Source organism: Geotrypetes seraphini, chromosome 3, assembly GCF_902459505.1.
Source record: "Geotrypetes seraphini chromosome 3, aGeoSer1.1, whole genome shotgun sequence".
Classification (NCBI taxonomy): domain Eukaryota; kingdom Metazoa; phylum Chordata; class Amphibia; order Gymnophiona; family Dermophiidae; genus Geotrypetes; species Geotrypetes seraphini.
The window spans coordinates 96,194,836-96,216,067 of NC_047086.1; the positions used below are offsets into that span (position 1 = coordinate 96,194,836).

Here is a 21,232-nt window from a genome sequence, read left to right on the forward strand (position 1 = left end):
GAATCAAACGCTGTGGAAATATTGAATTGAAGAATGATGACTTGATGTCCTTTGCTTAGTATTTGCTTGACTTTGGTAGTTAGGGTTAGTAGGAGTACCTCAGTGCAGTGTTGTGGATGAAATCCGAACTATCAACATCAAAAAGAATCCTTAACAGAATTCAACTAAACCTGCCATCCATAAAATACCTCCACTACAAGCAAATTTTTCACTCTATGCTAACTTATCTGGGTGTAAAAACCTGGAATGACCTACCAGAAGTTATCAAGAAAGAGACAAGCTACACTACATTCAGAAAAAACCTGAAGACTCACCTCTTTGACAACTAACTGTCTCAATTTCTGTATAGCACCCCCTTCTTCTAAGTCCCTTCTCTTGTTTCTCCATGCCCCCTTCCCCTACTACTGTCCCCTTTCTCTTTGATCTGTCGCCTTGAGCCTGTATAGGTATGTGCGACTCACAAATGGAAGATTAGATTAAATTAGAAGTGTTTTTTGATCTAGGTTGAGAATTATTTACTTATATGTGTTTCTTAAAGTTTGGTGTGCATTGAAATGCCGGCTATAGGCCTGTAACTCACAGAATTTTTTAGGTCAGTGTTTGAGGTCTTGGGGTGAGTGCAATCTGACCCATTTGTTGGCCATGGCGGAGTAAACCATTCAGAAGGTGAGTGAGCCAGGCAGTGATGTGATCCAGGGTGTTGGCTAGTAACCAGCTGGGGTATTTATCCAAGGATGCTGCTTCGAGAGGAGTTTATCTGTGCCAGAATTTTCTAGTGATGAAAATGTGCTCCAGACTTGGTCAGCAGCACAGGGGTCAGAGGTCTCTTGTGGTGGTGAGTGAACTAGAGCTGTTGTGATGGAAGGAGTCTCGACTTCTTGTTGTACAGTCTTTATCTTATTGAGGATCTGGGCATTAGGTTTTGAGATCTTTTCAGACAGACTGAGGTCAGGGGGTGTAGTCATAGTATGTTGTAGGCAGAACAGATTTTTTATATTTAAGTTGTCATTTTAAATTTCTTGTGCATAATAGGCTTTTGTTGCCTCAGCAATGTATTTGTTGATCGCAGCCCTCCATGCAATTTTGTGTTCAGGTACGTTACTTTTTTGCCATTTCCTCTCAAGTTTGCAGCAGGCTTGAAACAAGGGGTGGCCTGTGCAGCTCTTGTGTTGTGGTAGAGTAGGGGGGCTTGTATGTTCAATTGCTTTGTTCCAGGTAATCAGCATTGTGTGGGTGTTGTTTGAAGTTGTGTCTAGCCTTACAGACATTTTATTCTAGAACTGAGTGGAGTTAATTTTGCCTCTCAGAATTTTTGTGGGGAGACTTTTAATGGTTGTCTTACTCATGCTTAGGAAGTGACATCAGTGGGAGAGCCAATGGAGACACAAAGATCATGTTGTTGACTGCCGCAAACAACTTCAACTAGAAGTATGGGGGAAGGAATGGGAAGAGGCTTGTGGCAGAGAAGGGGTGCCAGTGCCCCCACCAACATGGCACCCAAGGCAGACCACCCCCCCTTACTACGCTACTGGTATTGATATTGATTCCTCTGTCTCCAGAATTACTGTATACATGGTGATCAAGATGGGGTCTCACCAAAAGCCTGTACAGAAATATTATTTGGAACAGATACTTTCTTTGGCACCTGTTCACTAAAGAGTGCTAACCAATGCTGAATTTATGCAACTTGTATTTACTTTGTTTAACATGGATTAAAACATGTAGATTAGTGACTTGGCGCTATTTGGGGACTCTGACAATTACTAAGCCCACATATACACGAGCTATGCTATTTTAGCATGGGTTACTGTGCTTTAATTTGCCCCTTCCTCTCTGAGCACACTACCCAGACACTTGTCCACACTCTTGTAACCTCGGAGAGTGTTGGGAGTGGGGTGCCATGGGTTTGGGGGGTGTCAGGGTAGGGTGCCACGTGTTTGGGGTAGAGTGTTGGGGTTCAATGGGGCCCAGTGGGAGGGCATCCCTCTTGCAAATTTTTGTACTGAAGGTACAGCAGGGTGTGGGGGGATGTCAAGAGTATGTGGATGTCAGGGGGTATTGAAGGGGAGGGGTGTGGTGTAGGGGCTCTCTGATGAGGATTCCTCTGCTGTGATCAGCTGATAGCAAGCTGTTTTGACGGAGTAGGACAATGTAAATGTTAAAAAAAAAAAAAAAATAGGCATACTAAGATAGTTTATTTTCAAGAAAAAAAGTTAAATGTGTGGCAGTTTTGAGACTGGTCATTTTTACTACTGAATTTCTGGACATCTTTCTCAAAATGTCCAAATTCTGACTTAGACATCCTATTGAAAATGCCCCTCTATTTTTGTCTGAGAGGTGTTTGCAAAGAACAATATATAGCATAGAAACTTGCTATTTTTCATGATTGCATTAGCCACTTTTGGAAAAAAAAGATGCTGGGCTACATAGACCTTTGTTTGACCCATTATTGGCAATTGTTACACGCTATACAAACAATTTGGATCACACAGCTACTTTATTATTATCCTCAATTCTACCCCTAGGTCAATCTTCTAAGACTCATCATTTAAATGTGCCTTTTACTCAGCTCTCTGAGCCTTCAAATACTAATTTCACTCTGGTTTTAGGCAGGAGGATCTGCAGCTCAGACAGTAAATGTCACTATGGAGACCGCCTTTTCGAAGGTATTTTTTTTAACCTTTCTGTATTTGTTTGATTTTTCACATCAACTTTCTTTGCAGACATTATTCCTTTTTCTGTGTGAATTGTTTGTAGAAGTTTAGACATTTCCCATTTTCATTTTTATATATTCCTGTAACTCCATTTAAAGTTTCCTGTTCCTTATCCCTGTATCCTTTACCTTCATCCTCTTCTCTCAAGTCATCTATCTGTCTACTATTTTTAACTAATTCCATTCTTCTTATTCACACTTAAATTTGTGGCCATATTTACCTTGCTTTTTGTTTAGTACCATTAAGGCAGGGGTGTCCAATGTCGGTCCTCGAGGGCCGCAGTTCAGTCGGGTTTTCAAGATTTCCCCAATGAATATTCATGAGATCTATTTGCATGCACTGCTTTCATTGTATGCTAATAGAACTCATGCATATTCATTGGGGAAATCCTGAAAACCCGACTGGATTGCGGCCCTCGAGGACCGACATTGGACACCCCTGCATTAAGGGATCTCTAAAACTATTTTAAAGAACAAGTGTTTTGGGTTTTGTTTTGTTTTTTTACTGCTGTTGTTCCAATTCTAAACTCACTGTTTCTGTAAAGCAAATCCGTACTTAACAATAGTCAGGCATTTTCAGAGTATAGGCAGGAAACCAGTCCTTACATGTAGGTGATATCATCCATGGAAGGAACAATGCAAAGAAAGCTTAATTATTCAGTTGTAACTATGTGGTTATAGACAATATTCAGTGCCACTACCCACTAAACAGTTGAATATTGGCAGATGGCCAGCTCAGCAGGGTTTTACTGGGTAGGAGCCTAGGTTAAACCCTTTTTCAGTTTCTGGTCTTAAAATAACAAAGGGGCTCATTTTCAAAGCAGTCACACAAAGTACCACAGAAACCTATAGTACTTTGTATGTCTAAGTGCTTTGAAAATGAGCTCCAAATTATGTTAAATGTTGCAAATATTAACATAGAAGTTGATATTAAGCATGGTGTACGTGGGCACGAGAGGCTCTTGACTGCTTAAAACCATTCTATTTATTCCAGCTACCAATATTCAGGGCACTTAACCAATCAGTGCCACTGAATATTGGCTCAAACTGCTAAGGTAGAACCTGTGCATTCTGGGGTGGAGTCACAAAGGAACCAGTGCAGACTCAAGCCCTATTCAGTGCCAGTGCTCACAAAGCTAAAAACTACACAAAAGGAAATTCTAGCTTTACATGCTTAGCTAGGTGTTGCTGGCACTAAATATTGGCTAGCACCCATAGAACCTATTGATGATTTGATCCCCCCCCCAATTCCCTTTAAGATCCCTAATACCCCTGTGGCTCTGATCCTCCTGCCCAGACCAATTCATTGTTCTGATCCCCTGAACCCTCCTTCAGTCCTTAGCTCCCCTAGGTTTTATTTGTTGGAATTTATTAACTGCCTTTTTCATGAAGAGATTTGCCCAAAGCGGTTTACAATACACTGAATAGTAATCAAGTACTCTTAAGTATTTTCCCTGTCTTTGCAGGCTCATAATCTAACTGTGGTACTTGGGGCAATGGAGGGATTAATCTCTAGGCATCCCTGAGGCTTACCTGGAGGCAATCTCTGCTAATCCAGAAGGACAGGGCAGGAGTAGCCTCTTCTGCTCATCTAGCTTTGGGTTCATAATGGAGGCCCCTGACCCCTTTCAGTAGTCCCACAGTAATAGCACTAGGAGTCAGCCTTTCATAAAAAGGCAATGGGGGAACTGGAACCATGGGGGAGATCAGAATGGTGGGACTGAAGGACCTACCAGATCTCCTTATGTGGGTCCCAGATGATACTTAGCTGGAACCTGAATATGTGTGTTATGCAGACTCTGGCTGAATCTCAGCCAGGACCCATTTAAGTTATGGTGGCCAGCACATGCCCAGTCATGTCCAGATAATCAATGTAACTTGAGAAATTAAAGCTTTAACCTGAACTTTGCTGAAACAAGAAATGAAAAACAAGGCTTTGAGATTTCTCAATAAATATTCCATATAGCACTACATCTTTGAGGGCTTTATTATATTTGTAATTTTATACTAGGACTGGTTAGAGACAAGTAGGAAGACAAAGAGGCAAAATGCTGCAACTTAAGTAGAATATATTATTATAATGGGTCATCATGTATAGGTTATTTTATTACAATACTGAGCAACTGTCAGAAATAATTTGTAATTCTAAGTACATTACTTTATTTTGATAAGATTTGTACTTCTGGTACGTATCTGCTTCAATTTATATCTTCCTGATCTGTTAAATTTTGCTGAAAAAATAATCACCTGTTTGCAATTTAAAACTTTTAGTCCTGTTTTTGTTTTTTTAAAACCAGTGTTTAATTGCAGTGAAAGCGGTGCTGAAGGATCTCAGGGCAGGATGTGTTCCTCTATATGACATCATAAGCGACCCAGCCTCTACATGATAGCCATTAATCTGTAGCTGTTGTGCTATTTCTTCTATATCCCACTGTCCCTCTTCTTGTTTGGTCAACAAGTGGTTAATCAAGTGAGGATAGAAGCGTGTAGAGACACACTTCACCACTAATTTGGCATCCAGCAGCAGGGAAAGTACTTCTGAATCACAGTTCATAGGGCTGATCTATTAAAAAAAAAAGAGAGAAAGAGAAGAGAAAATATTTTAATGAAAGCTGTATTATTTTTATTTTACATATCAGTATTTTAAATCATCAATGGTACTGCACTCTATGGTGGTCAATTATTTTATTCTTTATTAAAATTATTCTTAATCCATAGCTCTTCTACTAGGATTCATTATAAAAGAAGGGAAAGGATTTTGGATTTACAGTAAATTGCATCCTTTCAGTGCTAGTCAAATTATTATGGATTTTATAACATAAGATACTTTTATTGAAAATGACTCAGATATTTCATTACATAATACAGAAACATGTAAAATTTAACAACAAAACAAAATTAGTATATTAAAATGAAACTCTTATAACAACTGTTAGAACATTTCTCAAATTTTATGTAAAATTTGGATATCTATCGGTGTAATGCCTCTGACTCTACCTTTATAAGATCTGGCATACCTTCAATCATATTCCTTGCACACTTTTTTATGTTCTTATTGTGAAACCATCCTTGTATCAATCTCTTCATTAGTTGTCGCTTGTTTGTGACAATGCAAGTCATGCACTTGTACCTAGGGTGTGGCAGGGGATGCGGACCACCCCAGGTGCCAGCCCTGGGGGGGGGGGTGCACAGCCGGCTGGGTCCTGAACCTCCCACACTGCTCTAAATGGCACTTACACCTCAGTGCGGCTGCCGTACTTATTCTGAAGCAGAGTCAGCAGCTGCCCTGAAGTGCAGGAAGGTCCCACCATGACTGCTTCTGCCGCCTTTGCTCCGGAAGATGTGACATCAGAGGGGGTGGACCGGCAGCCGCAGTCATTGCGGGACCTTGCCGCAACTTCCTGTGTCTGCCGGCCCACCCCCCTCCGACGTCACGTCTTCCGGAGCAGAGGCAGCAGAAGCAGTCATCGCAAGACCTTGCTGGTTTGGAGGAAGAGAGGAGCATAGAAGGATGGTGGAGGGAGAGAAAGGGAGTCAGGGTGGTATGGAAGGGTGGTGGAAGGAGAGAAAGGAGATCAGGTGGTATGGAAGGGTGGTGGAAGGAGAGAAAGGAACAGATGCTGATGGAATTGGTGTGCAGGGAAAGGAGAAAGAGACATAAGGGGGAATTGGGTTGGAGGGAAAGAATGGGGGCAGGTGCTGATGGAATTTGTGTGTGGGGAAAGGATACTGGAAGGAATTGGGTTGGAGGAAAAAAAAGGGGGAAGATGCTCTCAACATTGACAAAGTCCCTTATAATTTGGCCAGCACTGTAGCTCAAGGGAATGGAAAATATATGTACATTAGTGTGATATACAGGCCTCCTTCACAACCAGTGGACAGATATTTACCGTAATTGAAGACATTTGTTTGGGCAGACTGGATGGACCATTCGGGTCTTTATCTGCCGTCATCTACTATGTTATGTTATGTTACATTGAAAATATAACTGTGACAGGGGAAAGACTACTAATAGGTGATTTTAATATGCCAGATGTTGTTTTGGGTATCTATTGTAGGGTCTTCTAGAATAGGAAAATCCTGAGTAATCTACAGAGAGAACTGTTCCAGCAGTTGGTAATGGAACCCACACCTGCCGGGGCCATACTGGACTTAGTATTTACACATGGGGAAAGTGTTTCTGATGTGATCCCCGGACAGGTGTGGAGAGGTTTCATTCAAAAATGAAGGTTCTTGACTTCAAAAATCTGTTCAAACTAACCGTTCATATGGGGGATTACCCCAAGGAGTTGTTAGTTGGAAGGAAACATCTGGAAGAAGTTGGAAAGCCGTGGGCAAAACTGAAATAAACTTTTTATTGGGAAACAAGACTTTTTATAAAGAAAGTAAATGAAAGCCACTTTGGTTCTCAAAAGTAGTAGCTGAAAAGGTAAGGAAAAAGAGGAAAATAGGTGACAATTATCTAGAAAAACTAAGAGATACTGGTAAAGTAGTGAGGAAAGCAAAGATGCACATGGAAGAAAAAGAGGCAATATGGTAAAATGGGGGAAATATATATCTATATCTATATTGGTTTTTAGATAAGTTAGTGATAGGAGGAGGTGGAGAAGTGGCATGTGAGACTCAAAGGTTAAGGGGAAGAATATGAAGAAGCTAATAAAGATAAGGCCGAATTGCTTAACAAATGTTTCTGTTTTGTTCACAGCTGAAGGGCCAGGAGCATGACCACAGAAGATACACAGAAATGAGGAAAGAATGGAGGTGTGGTAGACCCTGAACTATTTTCAGAAGACTGCGTTTGTGAGGAGCCAGCTAAACTGAAAGGAGTCAAAGCAATAGGGACAGATGGCGAACATCCAAGGGCACTAAAAGAACTTAAGGATGTCGTGGTGGCTCTGTTAGCTGACAATTTCTAATGTTTCACTAGAGTCGGAAGTGGACTGGAGAAAGGCAGATGTGGTCCCTCTCCACAAAAGCAGAATTAAGAAAGATGGGAAAAACAGGCTGATGTCTGACTTCTGTGGTACTTTAAAAAATGGAAACACTTTTAAAACAGAGTATAGTGAAGTTTCTGGAATCCAATGGATTCAAGAAAGCACGGTTTCACTAAAGGCAGGTCTTGTCAGACAAATCTGATTAATTTCTTTGATTGGATCAAGGGAGAGCGCTAAATGTGGTGTATTTAGATTTTAGCAAAATTTTTGACATAGTTCTACATAGTCAGCTAACAAATAAACCCAGCTAACAAATAAACCTGGTGCCCTGGATTAGACCAATCAAGCCCAGTAGCCCATTCTCACGGTGGCCAATCCTAGTATCTGGCCAAAACCCAATGAGTAGCAACATTCCATGCTACCGATCCAGAGCTTCACCCATGTCTTTCTCATTAACAGACTATAGACTTTGCCTCCCTGAAATTGTCCAAACCTTTCTTAAAACCAGCTACGCTATCCGCTCTTACCACAACCTCTGACAATGTGCTCCAGAGCTTAACTATTCTGCGAATGAAAAAATATTTCCTCCTAATGGTTTTAAAAGTATTTCCCTAAAATAACTGAACAGTTAGGAACAGTTTGAGTGGAAGATCATAGAGGGTAGAGGTAAATGGTGCTAAGCCTGAGGAAAGGGCTGTTATTAGTGGATGCCGCAAGGTTTGGTTCTTGGACTGGTTATTTTTAATATTTTTGTAACCCATATTACTTAAGGGCTATCTGGTAAAGTTTGCCTTTTTGTGTATGAAACTAATTCTGTAATAGGGTATATACCCCTGATGGTGTGGATAAAATGAGGAAGGATCTAGCAAAGCTTGAAGAATGCTAGAGAATGTGGCAGTTGAGATTTAATGTAGGGTTATTCATTTGGGCTGCAAAAACCCATGGGAACCGTACAGTTTAGGAAAGGAACTTGGGTGTACAAAAAGGAAAGGAACTTGGGTGTAATCATACGTGATAATCTTAAAAAGTGGCCAATCAGAAAAAGGTAATAGTGAACAGGAAGAGAAATGGCCAGTAGGAAAAAGGAGGTGATGATTCCCCTGTATAAAACTCTGATGAGACCTCATTAGAATATTGTGTATAATCAAACAGATGATAAAAGGAATCTCTGGAATGAGGGGGAATAGGATGAATGTAAAAGGACACAGGAGTAATAAGGAAATACTACTTCATGGAAAGGGTAGTGAATTGATAGAACAGCCACCTTGAGGTGATGGGGACAAAATTTATCTGAATTCAAGAAAACTTGGAACAAGTATTTAGGATCTCTTAGGCAGAGGAAGGGATAGAAGATGGCATGGACAGGCAGACTGGATAGGCCATATGATCTTTATATGACTTCATTTTTCTATATTTTGGTGGCAATTTCTCAAAATGGGTTAGTTTTATGCATACTATCATAGGAATGAACCTCACTCTTAAGCCAAGGCATGTGGAGTATGATCTCAGTCTCTCAAATTTAGTTCTAATTCTCACTGTAGTACCTACATTGTCTAAAAGAGAGCTTCTTTCTGGAATTTATAAGATGTAACATATATATCCTAATGCACTTGAAAGTTCTTTTTTTATCATCTGTGGCGTCCAAAATGATGGGAAATATTTTCATATCTTTCTGTCACATTTTCTTTGTCTTGAACTGCATCTTTTGGTGCTTGAGCATCTTCTTTCTCTCTACACAATTAGCTAAGTAATTGCTTGGGACCAAAACTTCTAAATCAATGATGCTCTGGTGTTGTACTCTTTTACCACTATGCCCAGTTTTCTTGCATCCAGCTTTTAGCAGTTGGGATGGGGATGTCCATTTTTCACAATTCTCTTTGGGTAATGATGCCCAATGCTTTTCCGGTACACTGATGTAATGCTTACAGAGTTTCCAATGAATGAGACATGCAACCTTGTTGTGCTTTTCTGTATATTTTCTCCACAAGTCAGCCATGAGATTACTATTTCTAGCCCTTTCTTACAGAATCTATAGAAGTGTGTGCACCATTATTTTAAATGCTTGTTGTCCATAATGCACTGTCCTGGGCTGCAACTGTCAATTACTTATCCTTAGGTTTCAACTGAGTTCTTAACCCTTTCTGTCCAATTTTGATCCATGAATGGTTTCTGTAGTAACACTTTGTATTTCCTGCTGTACTTATCTTGTTTCTCCCCTGCTGATCTAATTCCTTGAAGAGGTTTTTTTTTTCTCTTTCTTTGCAAATCCTGTTGCTTCCTTTCCTTTTGGTACCATTGGATTTTCACCATTCTGTTGTTAGAATGCTTGTCCAAGTTTAATAATGGAAGAGATGTTGAAGAGGCAGTGAAAGAAACTACCTGGAGGGCCAGCAATAAAGATGACAACAAACACCAGTATGGCAACCAGTGCTAATAAATTTTATCCTGATTGCCATACTTTTCAATATCAGTTTTGCCCACCTATAATATTCTTTACTGATTTTTTTTATCAGCAATTTCTGCTTGATAGTTGTTCTTTTACTAACCTATAAAACAAAAATAAATAACCAGCCAGAATTTATCAATAACTTACTTATTTCGTATAATCAAACTAGGACTCTACCATCTACTGCTCATAATCTCCTTACTGTTCCCTCATTGAAACAGATCAGCACAATGAGGACTACAATTTTTTCTGTCAATGCTCCTTTTCTCTGGAACAGTATTCCTAACTACCTGCGTGAAAACTTAACACTTATTGATTTTAAAGTGTAGCTAAAGACATTCCTTTTTCTCGATGCTTTTGAAGCTTAAAATGTCCTTTTGGTGCATATTGTGGATCCCGAGCGGTCTTTGTCTGCGCTATTGGAGTTGCTGCGTGAGTATGGGGATTATGCTGGTTTGCGGCTCAACTTGACTAAGTCTGAGGTGTTGGCTTCTTCTGCGGATGATCGGGAGGAGTGTGTGTGTGTGTGGGGGGGGGGGGGGCGCACTTTCCCTTGCGGTGGGCACAGTGTTCGTTCCGCTATCTTGGGGTCCAAATTGCTAAGGATGTCCGTGCCTTGTATCGTTTGAACGTGGCTAAATTGTTGGTGGAAAAGAAACGTTGGTTGGATGGTTGGCAATTGCTTCCCTTATCCTTGATGGGGCAGAGTCATCTGGTTCGGATGATGGTATTGCCCCGGTGGCTCTATTTATTTCAAACCCTTCCTTTGCACTTGCTGCGGAAAGATCATCGTAAGATCCAGGGCATGTTTTCTAAATTTGTATGGGTGGCAAAGAAGCCTAAAATGCCCTTGCAGGGTTTACAGGGGGGATGGAGACAGGGGGGCCTGGGCCTTCCTAATTTACAACAATATAATTATGCTTGTTTGTTGCGTCACTTAGGGGATTGGTTGTTGGGGGTTGAATAAGTTCACCCCTGTGTCTATGGAGCGAGCATATTATGCTCCAGCACACCTTTTTTCCTTGGTGCATCTTCCCCGAGCGATGTTACCGGCTCAGTTTTGTCAGAGTTTGCTGGTGAGTTCCATGCAGGCAGCGTGGAAGTGGTTAGTCCGTAATTGGATGGGGACCCATGTATTACGGATCAGATGCCGCTTCGTGGGCACTCACCCTTCCCACCAGGGTCTGACAATGTAGCTTTTTTCAATTGGGAACGAGAGGGGGTTTGGCAGTTGGGGGCATGTTATGGCGCCAGAGGCTGTTATAGGGGAAAACACCCTCCAAGGATTCAAGACAAAGTTAGACAAGTTTCTGCTGAACAAGAACGTGCGCTGGTAGGGCTAGTCTCAGTGAGGGTGCTGGTCTTAGACCAGAGGGCCGCCGCGTAAGCGGACTGCTGGGCATGATGGACCACTGGTCTGACTCAGTAGTGGCAATTCTTATGTTCTTATTTAGTTTTAGAATTAAAAAAGATTTTTTTTAATAGTCCCCATCCTTTTGTTTTTTTCCCTTAAGTGTTCTCTTTTTTCTATCATTGTAGTTCCAATCCCTTCTCCCCTTTTGTTCCTGTTCGTTCTTGTCTTTCCCCTCGTTTTTTTTTTCATAATATTGCATTTCAATTGTTATGGCATTTTTGTACACCGCCTAGAAGGTTTGAGTGGGCGGTATAATAAATTTTAAATAAACTTGAAACTTTCCGTCACTCCTAGATATTTATACACCTCTTCCTGCTTAAGTTCCTTTTTCTGACAGGCATCAGAGATGTTTTCAATTTTGCTCAACTGTCCCTAAGAAAAGTCACTTTAACAGATTTATTCATCCTAAAAATCACCTTGAAGTCATCTGAAAAGCTTTTTGCCACTCAAAGTTGTTCTGCTAATTGCAGGTCACTGGAACTATGAAGTTTCAGGTCATCTACAATCAGGAAATGTGATGTAACCTCTGAATTCTTGGCATTTTTAGGAGTGAGGCTAAAACCATATCACAAGATGTTAAAGATTTTCTGATATTTGTAGAAGCATTTTAGTAAATTCCCCCCCCCCCCCCCCCCGGATTATGAATGTTTCTGTATTGATACACTGTTGAGAGCTGTAAATATGGCTGATATGAAGGACCTGCCGTTATTTGTATAATATGTGCTGTATGTTTCTTACTTTATATGACTGTCTTTTGTAAAACCACCTAGTTATAGGCAGTTAAGAAATCTTTTAAATAAATAATAAATAAACAGTGTCATACAAATCAAAAGCAGAAAAGTCTTCCTGAAATAGGACTTGATGGATCTCGATATTAGGAATGACAAATTGCTCATTTGAGTTTTGCAGGGGGGAATCGGTTTGCCACATTGCCATGGTGGACTTGATGTACTTAATCAATTCAGGGTTGATTTTGCACATTTCAAGGCAACGTATTATGAATGTGGGATGCTATCAAAGGCTTACTTGGAGCCAATGCATGCTATACTAAGATTTAAACTCTCTTAGCACTGGCTATAATAGCTTTATTCAATATTAACTGGTTTTTCACTCCATATACTCCTCTCCTATTGTCCTTCGGATAGGATATATGGCTGGATATATTATAAAGTCAGCAAGAAAAAAGAAATCTAACAAGTCTGCAGTGAATGTTGAAAAAATGGATACCAAAAAGAAGATTTGAGAACAGATGTATTTGATGCAGGCACTTTATTGAGTCAACCAAACATTGTTTTAAAAATGATCCACCTATGTTCTAGAGAAACCAGGACCCAACACAGTCTGTGTTTCGATTAAAACATCTTCCTCAGGGGGTCCAATGCTGGTGCCTGTGGTAGTTATCGTGTAAGGGTAGTCACCGTAGTGAAGATCATCTTAAGGCATTGCTGTGGACGAAGTGTTAGGTCCCAGTTTCTCTAGAACAAAGGTGGATCATTTTTAAAACAAGGTTTGATTGACTCAATAAAGTGCCTGCATCAAGTACATCTGTTCTGCAATCATTTTTTTTTGGTTTTCACTGGATAGGTTATAGTTATTTTTCTGTTTCTATGTAAGGTGAGCTATATTCAGGTACAGATGGTATTTTCTTGTCCTTGAAGGGCTTACAATTTAAATGTATAACTGAGGCAATAAAAAGTTAAGTGACTTGCCCAAGATCACCTGAAGGGGCAGTAAGATTTGAACTCAATTAGTAGCATGGAATGTTGCTACCATTTGGATTTTTGCCAGGTACTAGTGACCTAGATTGGCCACCGTGAAGATGGGCTACTGGCTAGATGGACTTTATTTTGTGTTTTATGGGAAAAAGGCTTACTAAGTAGAGCCCTAAGATGATAATTCTCTAACTGGGTGCCTGGTAGGAACCTATTCTACAAAGAAAAGTCTAGTTTCCTTTATATTATAGAATACTAGTGCCACAGAGAAAGCAGGTCTCCTTCATCTGCCTATTCATTTTCTCTGTGCACTACATACCTATCTGTGTATTCACTGTTGAAAGAGTAGTATGTTTTCAGCAAGAAAAACATCAGATGCATATTCTTATAGCCTAAAAAAAGGGGGGGGGGAGAGATAAATTACTAATGTGGTTTAAGGGAATAATGTACCATTTTTGTTGTTTTGTATGACAAGTGAGAAGTCTAAGACTGATGTGCTACATACAGTTTTTTGGATATGTAACTGAAAGGTAAGCAAATTCACTCTACACCTGTCAACAATTAAATATTTAGGAGCTTTTCTTGCGTTTCGGCAACTTCATCATTATATTCGATCTCTCCCCCGTGCCGCTTTGGCGTTCCCTATTGAGGACAGATTTGCAGCACTTCTGGATCCATATTTGGAGACTGGATTTACGGTTTCAGGTCTTTATAAAGATCTCCAGCATTGGTTGGGACCAACTGATCGTGCCGTATTACATGCTCGTTGGTGTCAGGATTTGGGGATAGCTCAGGACGCTTTGGATCTCCCTTCCTTGATTTCCAGGATCCCGGGAGTGTCTGTTAATGCAGATCTCCGGGAGTGTCAATTTAGGGTACTTCATCGGGGCTATTTTACGAAAAGTCAGTTATATTATTCAGGTTATACGGATTCTCCTTTGTGTCCCAAGTGTCTCCAGCAACCCCATTCGTTTATCCATGCCTTTTGGTCCTGTGTGAAAATTAAACTTTTTTGGAGGCAGGTTTTATCTTATGTGGAGCGTGTTTTAGGTACTACGCTTCCCTTTTCGGCAGCTGGTCTCCTGCTGGATAAATATGAGGCCTTTTGTTTATCTGATTCGGGTCAGCGGCAGTTTATGAGACGGGTGGGTGTCCTGGGGAAGAAGGTGATTCTATCTGTTTGGATTGGAGATACTTTGCCCTCCTTCTGGGCTTGGAGGAATCGTTTGCATGCTCTGCTGCTGCTGAAGCGGAAGGATACGTCTTTTAGGTTGCGAAGAAAGCGCCAGTTTCTTCGGATCTGGGATTCTTATCTGTTCTCATTATCACCACGGGCTCGAAGTAACATTCTGAATTCCTTGTAATTCTCTCTGAGACCCGGGCTTGTTTTCATCCTTGAGAGGGCACCAGGTATACTTTCTCTTCCAAATTTTTTTTTTTTTTTCTTCTCTTCTCTCTTCCCTTTCTCTCTTTCTTCTCTCTTTTTTTCCGTGTTGGAGTTTACTCTTTAGCTCTGGCACTGGGTTATCTGAGTCCAAGCCTACTACACTATGGTTATTCTGTGCTTCAGATCAGGGGGTATGGGGAGGGGGTGGTGTGGGTGGGATTGTTGAATCCGATATTATGTATCTGATTGTTCTCTTTTGGTACTGTGGTTCTTGCTTGTTGGTTTGTTTTCTGTTATTTGATAATAAAAATTGATTCAACATAAATATTTAGGAGCACTTTTGTTCAGCTGTGGATTTTAGTGATCAGTGTGTCAGATACATGAACATTATCTATCATATGCGTCACAACAGAAGAAAGGTTGAGAACCACTGCCCTGGTGAATCCATACCACATGTTTAATGAAACAGAAACATTCTTTTAACACACCCATTTCCTGCCATTCTTAATGACATTTTCAACATGGTCACGACTACTGTGTATCCTTATGAGCTGTCATTTTTATCTTCCATGTTGATGAAAGGTGCTCAGAACGGCATCATGCCATCTAAACTTCCTACTGACTCCATGGTGGGAGGATTATTGGTCTGTAAGAATATTATAATATTTTAAATGATGTCTATAAATGTTTTATTTATTGTTCTTCACTTATTGAAATTATTTTAAAATGAATAAAGGTTATTAAAAAAAAAATACTTGTTTCTAGTACACGTTGGTTCAAATTGACTAAATTTCTGTGCCCATTTAACCCCCCCTTTTACAAAACCGCGCTAATATTTTTTAGTGCTGGTTGCGGTGGTAACAGCTTCGATGTTCTTAGAATTCCTATGAGCATCGGAACTGTTAGTGTTGTGGCTTGTATTAAAAAATGTTAGCGCGGTTTTGTACAAAGGGGGGGGGAAGGGGGTTAAATGTATATTTTAATTATACAAGCTTGCCTCAGAAAACAAGAAGTATAGGAACCATGGCTGTGGAGTTGGAAGCAATTTTTGGGTTACTGGAGTCAGTGAAAATGTACTGACTCCTAACAGAGTTAAATTTTATGTCAAAATTTAATATACTTAATGATACAGTATTTATATTAGTGAAAAGTAGCACCAAGAGAATGACCCAGAGACAAGGTTTGTCCTTGTCCCATCCCTGTGAACTCTGATCCCATCTGCACAAGTCTTGAATAGTTATAATTTTATATTGAAATCATTTTATTAAAGTATTTGTTTGATGGTCGGTATATCAAATTGTAAATAAAGTTGAAACTTGAAGCAATATTCTGTACAACTGTCATTTTCTAAATCACAAATACAGAACAAGCATCAATAAAACCTGTCTCCCCCATCCCCTCACAAATATCTCCTCCACTATTGATACAACTGAACAAGCCAAATTACTATAAAATACTGCATTGAAAAATCATGCTAACAGAATACCTAGGTCACACACACAGAACACAAATGCCAAATCCATAATAGCGGAACAAAAATGATAAACATAAATTAAACTAGAAGCCATACCTTGCATGCAGTACAACACCTATACAGATATATAAATAAAGGAGTTGGTGTAAAAGTTTTATGTACTAACTCCAAAGCCCTGGTAGGAATTATGGGTGATAGAAGAAATGGACCAAAGGGGGTAAATACTCTGTTGTCTATTCAGTTAACAGAAACGTTTAAACATATTTATTTAAAGCTGGGAAGAGATTCTGCCCTTCTACCCTGTTCCCACTAGGCAGGAAAAATAGCGGCTGTTCTCTCCCTATGAGTGAGGGAAAGGAATGTTCTTCGGAGTGGTGAAAGCTGTGGCAGTGACAATGAAGGTTTTCTCCTACACATTGTGAAGAGGGATTATGGTAGGAGGAGGATTTTGGGTAGTGGGTGAAGTAAGGGGATATGTTTGTTAGAAATCTTTAGATACACAGCACTATAAAAAGCAGTGTACATAATTTTACAAAGGTTTTTAAAGGGGAAAAAACTGTTTTCTTAATTACAACGTGTACATTCTTTATGTTTTCTAACATCTCTCTATAGAACTATAAAACAGTCTTTACAAAAACCTTTCAAACTATTTTATTGGATGCAAATGTCTCTCCAGGTAGCAGAAGCATTAAAATGCATTTTTTTTTTAACCAACTTTAAAGGAATTGCTGACTGTCCCTGCTCTCACTAGACTGCAGAAAAGATAGATTGTTCTTCTATTGTTGAGGGAAGGGGAGATCTTTGGAGAAGGGAGGGCTTCTGGGCTGTCAATGAAAAACAAGTACAGATTTTCATGAACTTAGATATTTAAAACACTCAGAAAACTAGACTTCTACCAAAACAGCATTTTGCAACAATATGCTGTGATTTTTCTCAGCAGTTTGGGTGCTTCAATTTTTGACATTTTGTAATTATCTCTACTTGGACAAAAAAACAGGAAGAAGCATTGCTCCATCTTTAAAACACTTAAGCAAGTTTTAAATAAACACTCCAAAGAAAGGCAGAATAATCCTTTAGGTCTCTTTTCTGTACTATTTAATTGAAAAGAAAAGGATAAAGCAAAAAACATAAATGTACAAAGTATCTGCAGGCTTCCCTCCATATTTGCGGGTTTGGCACTAGCAACCTCAGTTTTTCGTGAGTATTTTGCAGCCATAAATACTGTAAGTTAAATTTTGTAAAAAGTTGAATATGCATCGCTTTTTATAATGCTGTTCTCTTTGACTTCAAACAAAGCAGCCTCACTCACACGGTTTCATCTCACCTGGGACAGAGCTGATTCTGCCCCCCAAGTGACATCATCCTGGGGTGCTGAGAGAAGTAGGTGACTGAGTTTTGCTGCAGCTACACCAGAGGGGGGAAGAACCTGCCCTGAGTCGGGTCAGCTTGTTTGGTATTCTTCAAGGATCAACTGAGCGTGGTTGGGTCTGGGACAGAGCTGACTCCATCCCCGAGAGAAAAGAAGTGTGACTGTGAGTTTTGCTACAGCTACACCAGAGATACTGTAAGAAGTCCAGGAGCACTGTCTAATACTAGCCTCCTCCCTGGTGCCCAGTGGCGTACCTAGGGTATGTGGCACTCAGGGCCCATCACTTTTTGACACCCCCCCATCTATATGAAAAATATGATTTTTAGTAACAATCCACATATCGCACAACAAGAGTGTACCTAGGAAAAGGCAGCATCTTAAACACTACAGTGAGCACTAGAACACCAACACATACATTGTAAAACTAAACAAGCCAGATCCCGCAGTCAGTTGATCCTGCAGTTAATGCCAACTGAAAACTATGTCCTTTTCATACACACAGAACACAGATACACCCTCGCCCAATATGGAATAATCACAAACTAAAAATAGAAATATGTAGACAAAAGTTAAACTGAACCGCCAAGAAACCAGACCCTGGATACAATGCAACACCACAAAAACAGTAACACATGTCCTCTAATACAGTGCAAAATATAAAGACAGTAGATGTAAATTTGAAAAAACTGATACATAACAATCACCACTTTACAAATTAACAAATAAAAATAAAATAAATAATGAGAAATATGAAAATACCATTTTATTGGACTGATCCCCGTAAGCTCGGTCCCCATCCCTGCAAACCACCTGATTCCATCCACACAAGCCTTGAATTGTTTATATTAAAGTATAAAAAGAAACAATATTCTGTACAATTGTCAATTTATAAATCAGCGTCTTCTCCCCACTCTCTTCCCCATTTCCCTTCAGCATCCTCAGCCCAATCTCTCTCCACTTTCCTTCAGCGCACGCACATAAAAGCAAGTAATTTTACATCATTTTCATTCTATTCATTCATAGAAATTAAAGTCTAGATAATGCTAGTCACATAACAAAACATGATTTTACAAAAATAATTCCCTGCACAGTCAAACCTGCAAGGATTACTAGATGTCTTTCAGCAGCTCCCCTCCCTCCCTCCCCCTTACCTTTGTGGCCAAGTCAAAATGATCTACCAACAATAAAATTTTAAAAACACAAAGCACGCTGTACGCAGAGAAAATGTTAATTATCATTTATATTCCGCGGGTTTTCAAAGAGGTCAAGGCAGATGACTTTATGCAATGTCACCTCAGTAACAACTATACAAAAATAGACAAATATTCCCCCTCCCTTTTTACTAAACCGCGATAGCAGTTTTTAGTGCAGGGAGCTGCGCTGAATGCCCCACGCTGCTCTCGACTCTCATAGGCTCCCTGCGCTAAAAAACGCTATTGCGGTTTAATAAAATATAGACAGCAGATATAAATTCTCAAAATGGACACATTTTGATCACTAAGTTGAAAATAAAATCATTTTTCCTACCTTTTTGTCTGGTGATTTAATGAGTCTCTGGTCCTTCTTCTTTCTTCTCCTGGCCCCCCCTCTTTCTTTCTCTCTCCCCCTGGCTCCCCTCTTTATTTCTGCCTTTCTTTCTCTCTCTCCCTGGCCCCCCCTCTTTATTTCTGCCTTTCTTTCTCTCTCCCCTAGCCCCCCTCTTTATTTCTCTCTCCCCCTGGCCCTCCTCTTTCTTTCTGCCTTTCTTTCTCACCCCCTTGACCCCCTCTTTATTTCTGCCTTTCTTTCTCTCTCCCCCTGACCCCCTCTTTATTTCTGCCTTTCTTTCTCTCTCCCCCTGGCCCCTCTCTTTATTTCTGTCTTTCTTTCTCTCTCCCCCTGGCCTCCCTCTTTATTTTTGCCTTTCTTTCTCTCTCCCTCTAGCCTCCACAAAGCCATGGTGCCAATTTCTCCACTTCCACGATTATTTCCTTACCCTCACCCCCAAGCCAGCAGCCGATTTCTCCCTGCTCCTTCCCCGATGTCCTGAACTTCATCGGGCAGCAGCAGCATTCACAATTCACTGCTGTTGCCCGCTTCAGGCCTTCCTCTCTGTCGGGTCCTGTCTTCATGAAAACAGGAAGTAGGCAGGACCCAGCAGAGAGGAAGGCCTGAAGCCAGCAACAGCAGCGAATTGTAAAAGCTGCTGCTGCCCAAAGAAGGTAATGGAGCACCGAGGCAGACAGCTTCTCCCCCCACCCAGCCGAACCCCCGCTGACCCTCCTATCTCCCCCCCAGCGAACCTTTCTGACCCTCCCAGCGAGAGCAGCAAACCTCCATCTAGTAGCGTTGGCTGCTTCTCGGCTTTCTCCTCCCTCTTCCACGTCACTGATGACGTCATCAGTGATGCAGCAGAGGGAGGAGAAATCAGAGAAGCAGCCGATGCTACTGGACGGAGGTTTCCTGCTTTCGCTGGGAGGGTCGTAAAGGTTCACTTGGGGGGGAGAGATAGGAGGGTCAGCGGGTGTTCGGCTGGGAGGGGGGGAAGCGGTCTGCCTCGGTGCTCCAAGGCTTGGTGCCATTACCTTTTTCGGTAATGGCACCGATGCTGCTTTCGCTGGAAGGGTGGGAGCGCGATAGGGACCGGGCCAGCTGTGCATCCCCCCGTAAGGCTGCATCTGTGGCGGACCGCCCCCCCCCCCTTGGTACGCTACTGCTGGTGCCTAAATTCCACACATTACCTAATTCTGACTACCTAATTCTGGCTACAAAGCATAAGGCTCCTAAAGCTATCGAAAGTGCTCCAAAGAGGGGAAAAAAGTGAAGACCTTACCAGAAAAGGTTGAATTAATGGACATGCTTCAATAGAGTGAAGTCAGCCTCTTCAGTTGCTCTGCATTATGGCATTAATGAATCTACCTTTATGTACATAAAGAAGAAGGAAAAGCCAATCTGTGAAACCGTTGCTGTAGCTACACCAGCAGGTGCAAAGATATTGCATGTTGTGCAAGATAAATTGAAACAAATGTAATGGAAAAATCAATTTAAGTGACCAAATGAAGTTACTTTAACAAAAAATATGTAGGAGCACTTAACTATATAATGTGTATTTATAAACAAGGGAAAAAAGACCTCAAAATACCCCATAAATGTGATCAATGAAGCCACAAAGTCTTTGGGGTGGGTATCATCACTGGTCAAAAAACCCTTGATTTTTGAATTTTTTAAGAAAGATTTTTTATGTGCTTTAACAATTTTTCATATATATTTAAAATCTTATTAGTGACTATTAGAAAGAGTTTTCTTTTCTTGACTTTTTTACTTATTTGAGCAAAAATATAACCAGCAGTTTCTATAACAGGTATTCAAATAATTCTCATGTTTTGATGATAAATACTCAAAAAGCACTTATCTTGTAAACCCATAGGCTTCTTCAAGGGTATGTTTTTGATAGTGCCAGTACAATTTTCATTTTACTGCTCAAAATATCATTTAACAGGACTGCTGTTGATTTCGTCCGTTGTTGACAAAACTATGACCTGTGTATTAACATACTCTAAAAACAGCCATTATATTGCTAAGAGTCTGAGAAAACATTGGGAAATACTAAGAATAGCGGGGACTTTTAAAGATTATTCTTTAAGAATAGCATATCGTAGAAATCGCAATCTAAAGGAAATATTGTGTCCCTCTGGTCTAAGGGAAGTTAGTGTGACGTGTACGGCAGAAAATGTTGGGCATCAAATGTGTGGGAGCTGTCAAATGTGCAACCTTATGGATTGCACTAACACCTTCAAGAATCCA

At 40.5% G+C, this 21,232-nt stretch overlaps 1 protein-coding gene across 1 annotated transcript in view; it reads right to left on the reverse strand.

The window, feature by feature from the left end:
* Positions 1-4,682: 4,682 nt before the first annotated feature.
* Positions 4,683-21,232, reverse strand: part of NBAS (NBAS subunit of NRZ tethering complex) — an 852,905-nt gene continuing 836,355 nt past the window's right edge. Inside the window, exon 50 of the mRNA XM_033937554.1 lies at positions 4,683-5,276. Within this exon, the coding sequence (XP_033793445.1) occupies positions 5,001-5,276 (276 nt within the window). The 3' untranslated portion in view covers positions 4,683-5,000. The remainder of the gene's footprint in view (positions 5,277-21,232) is intronic.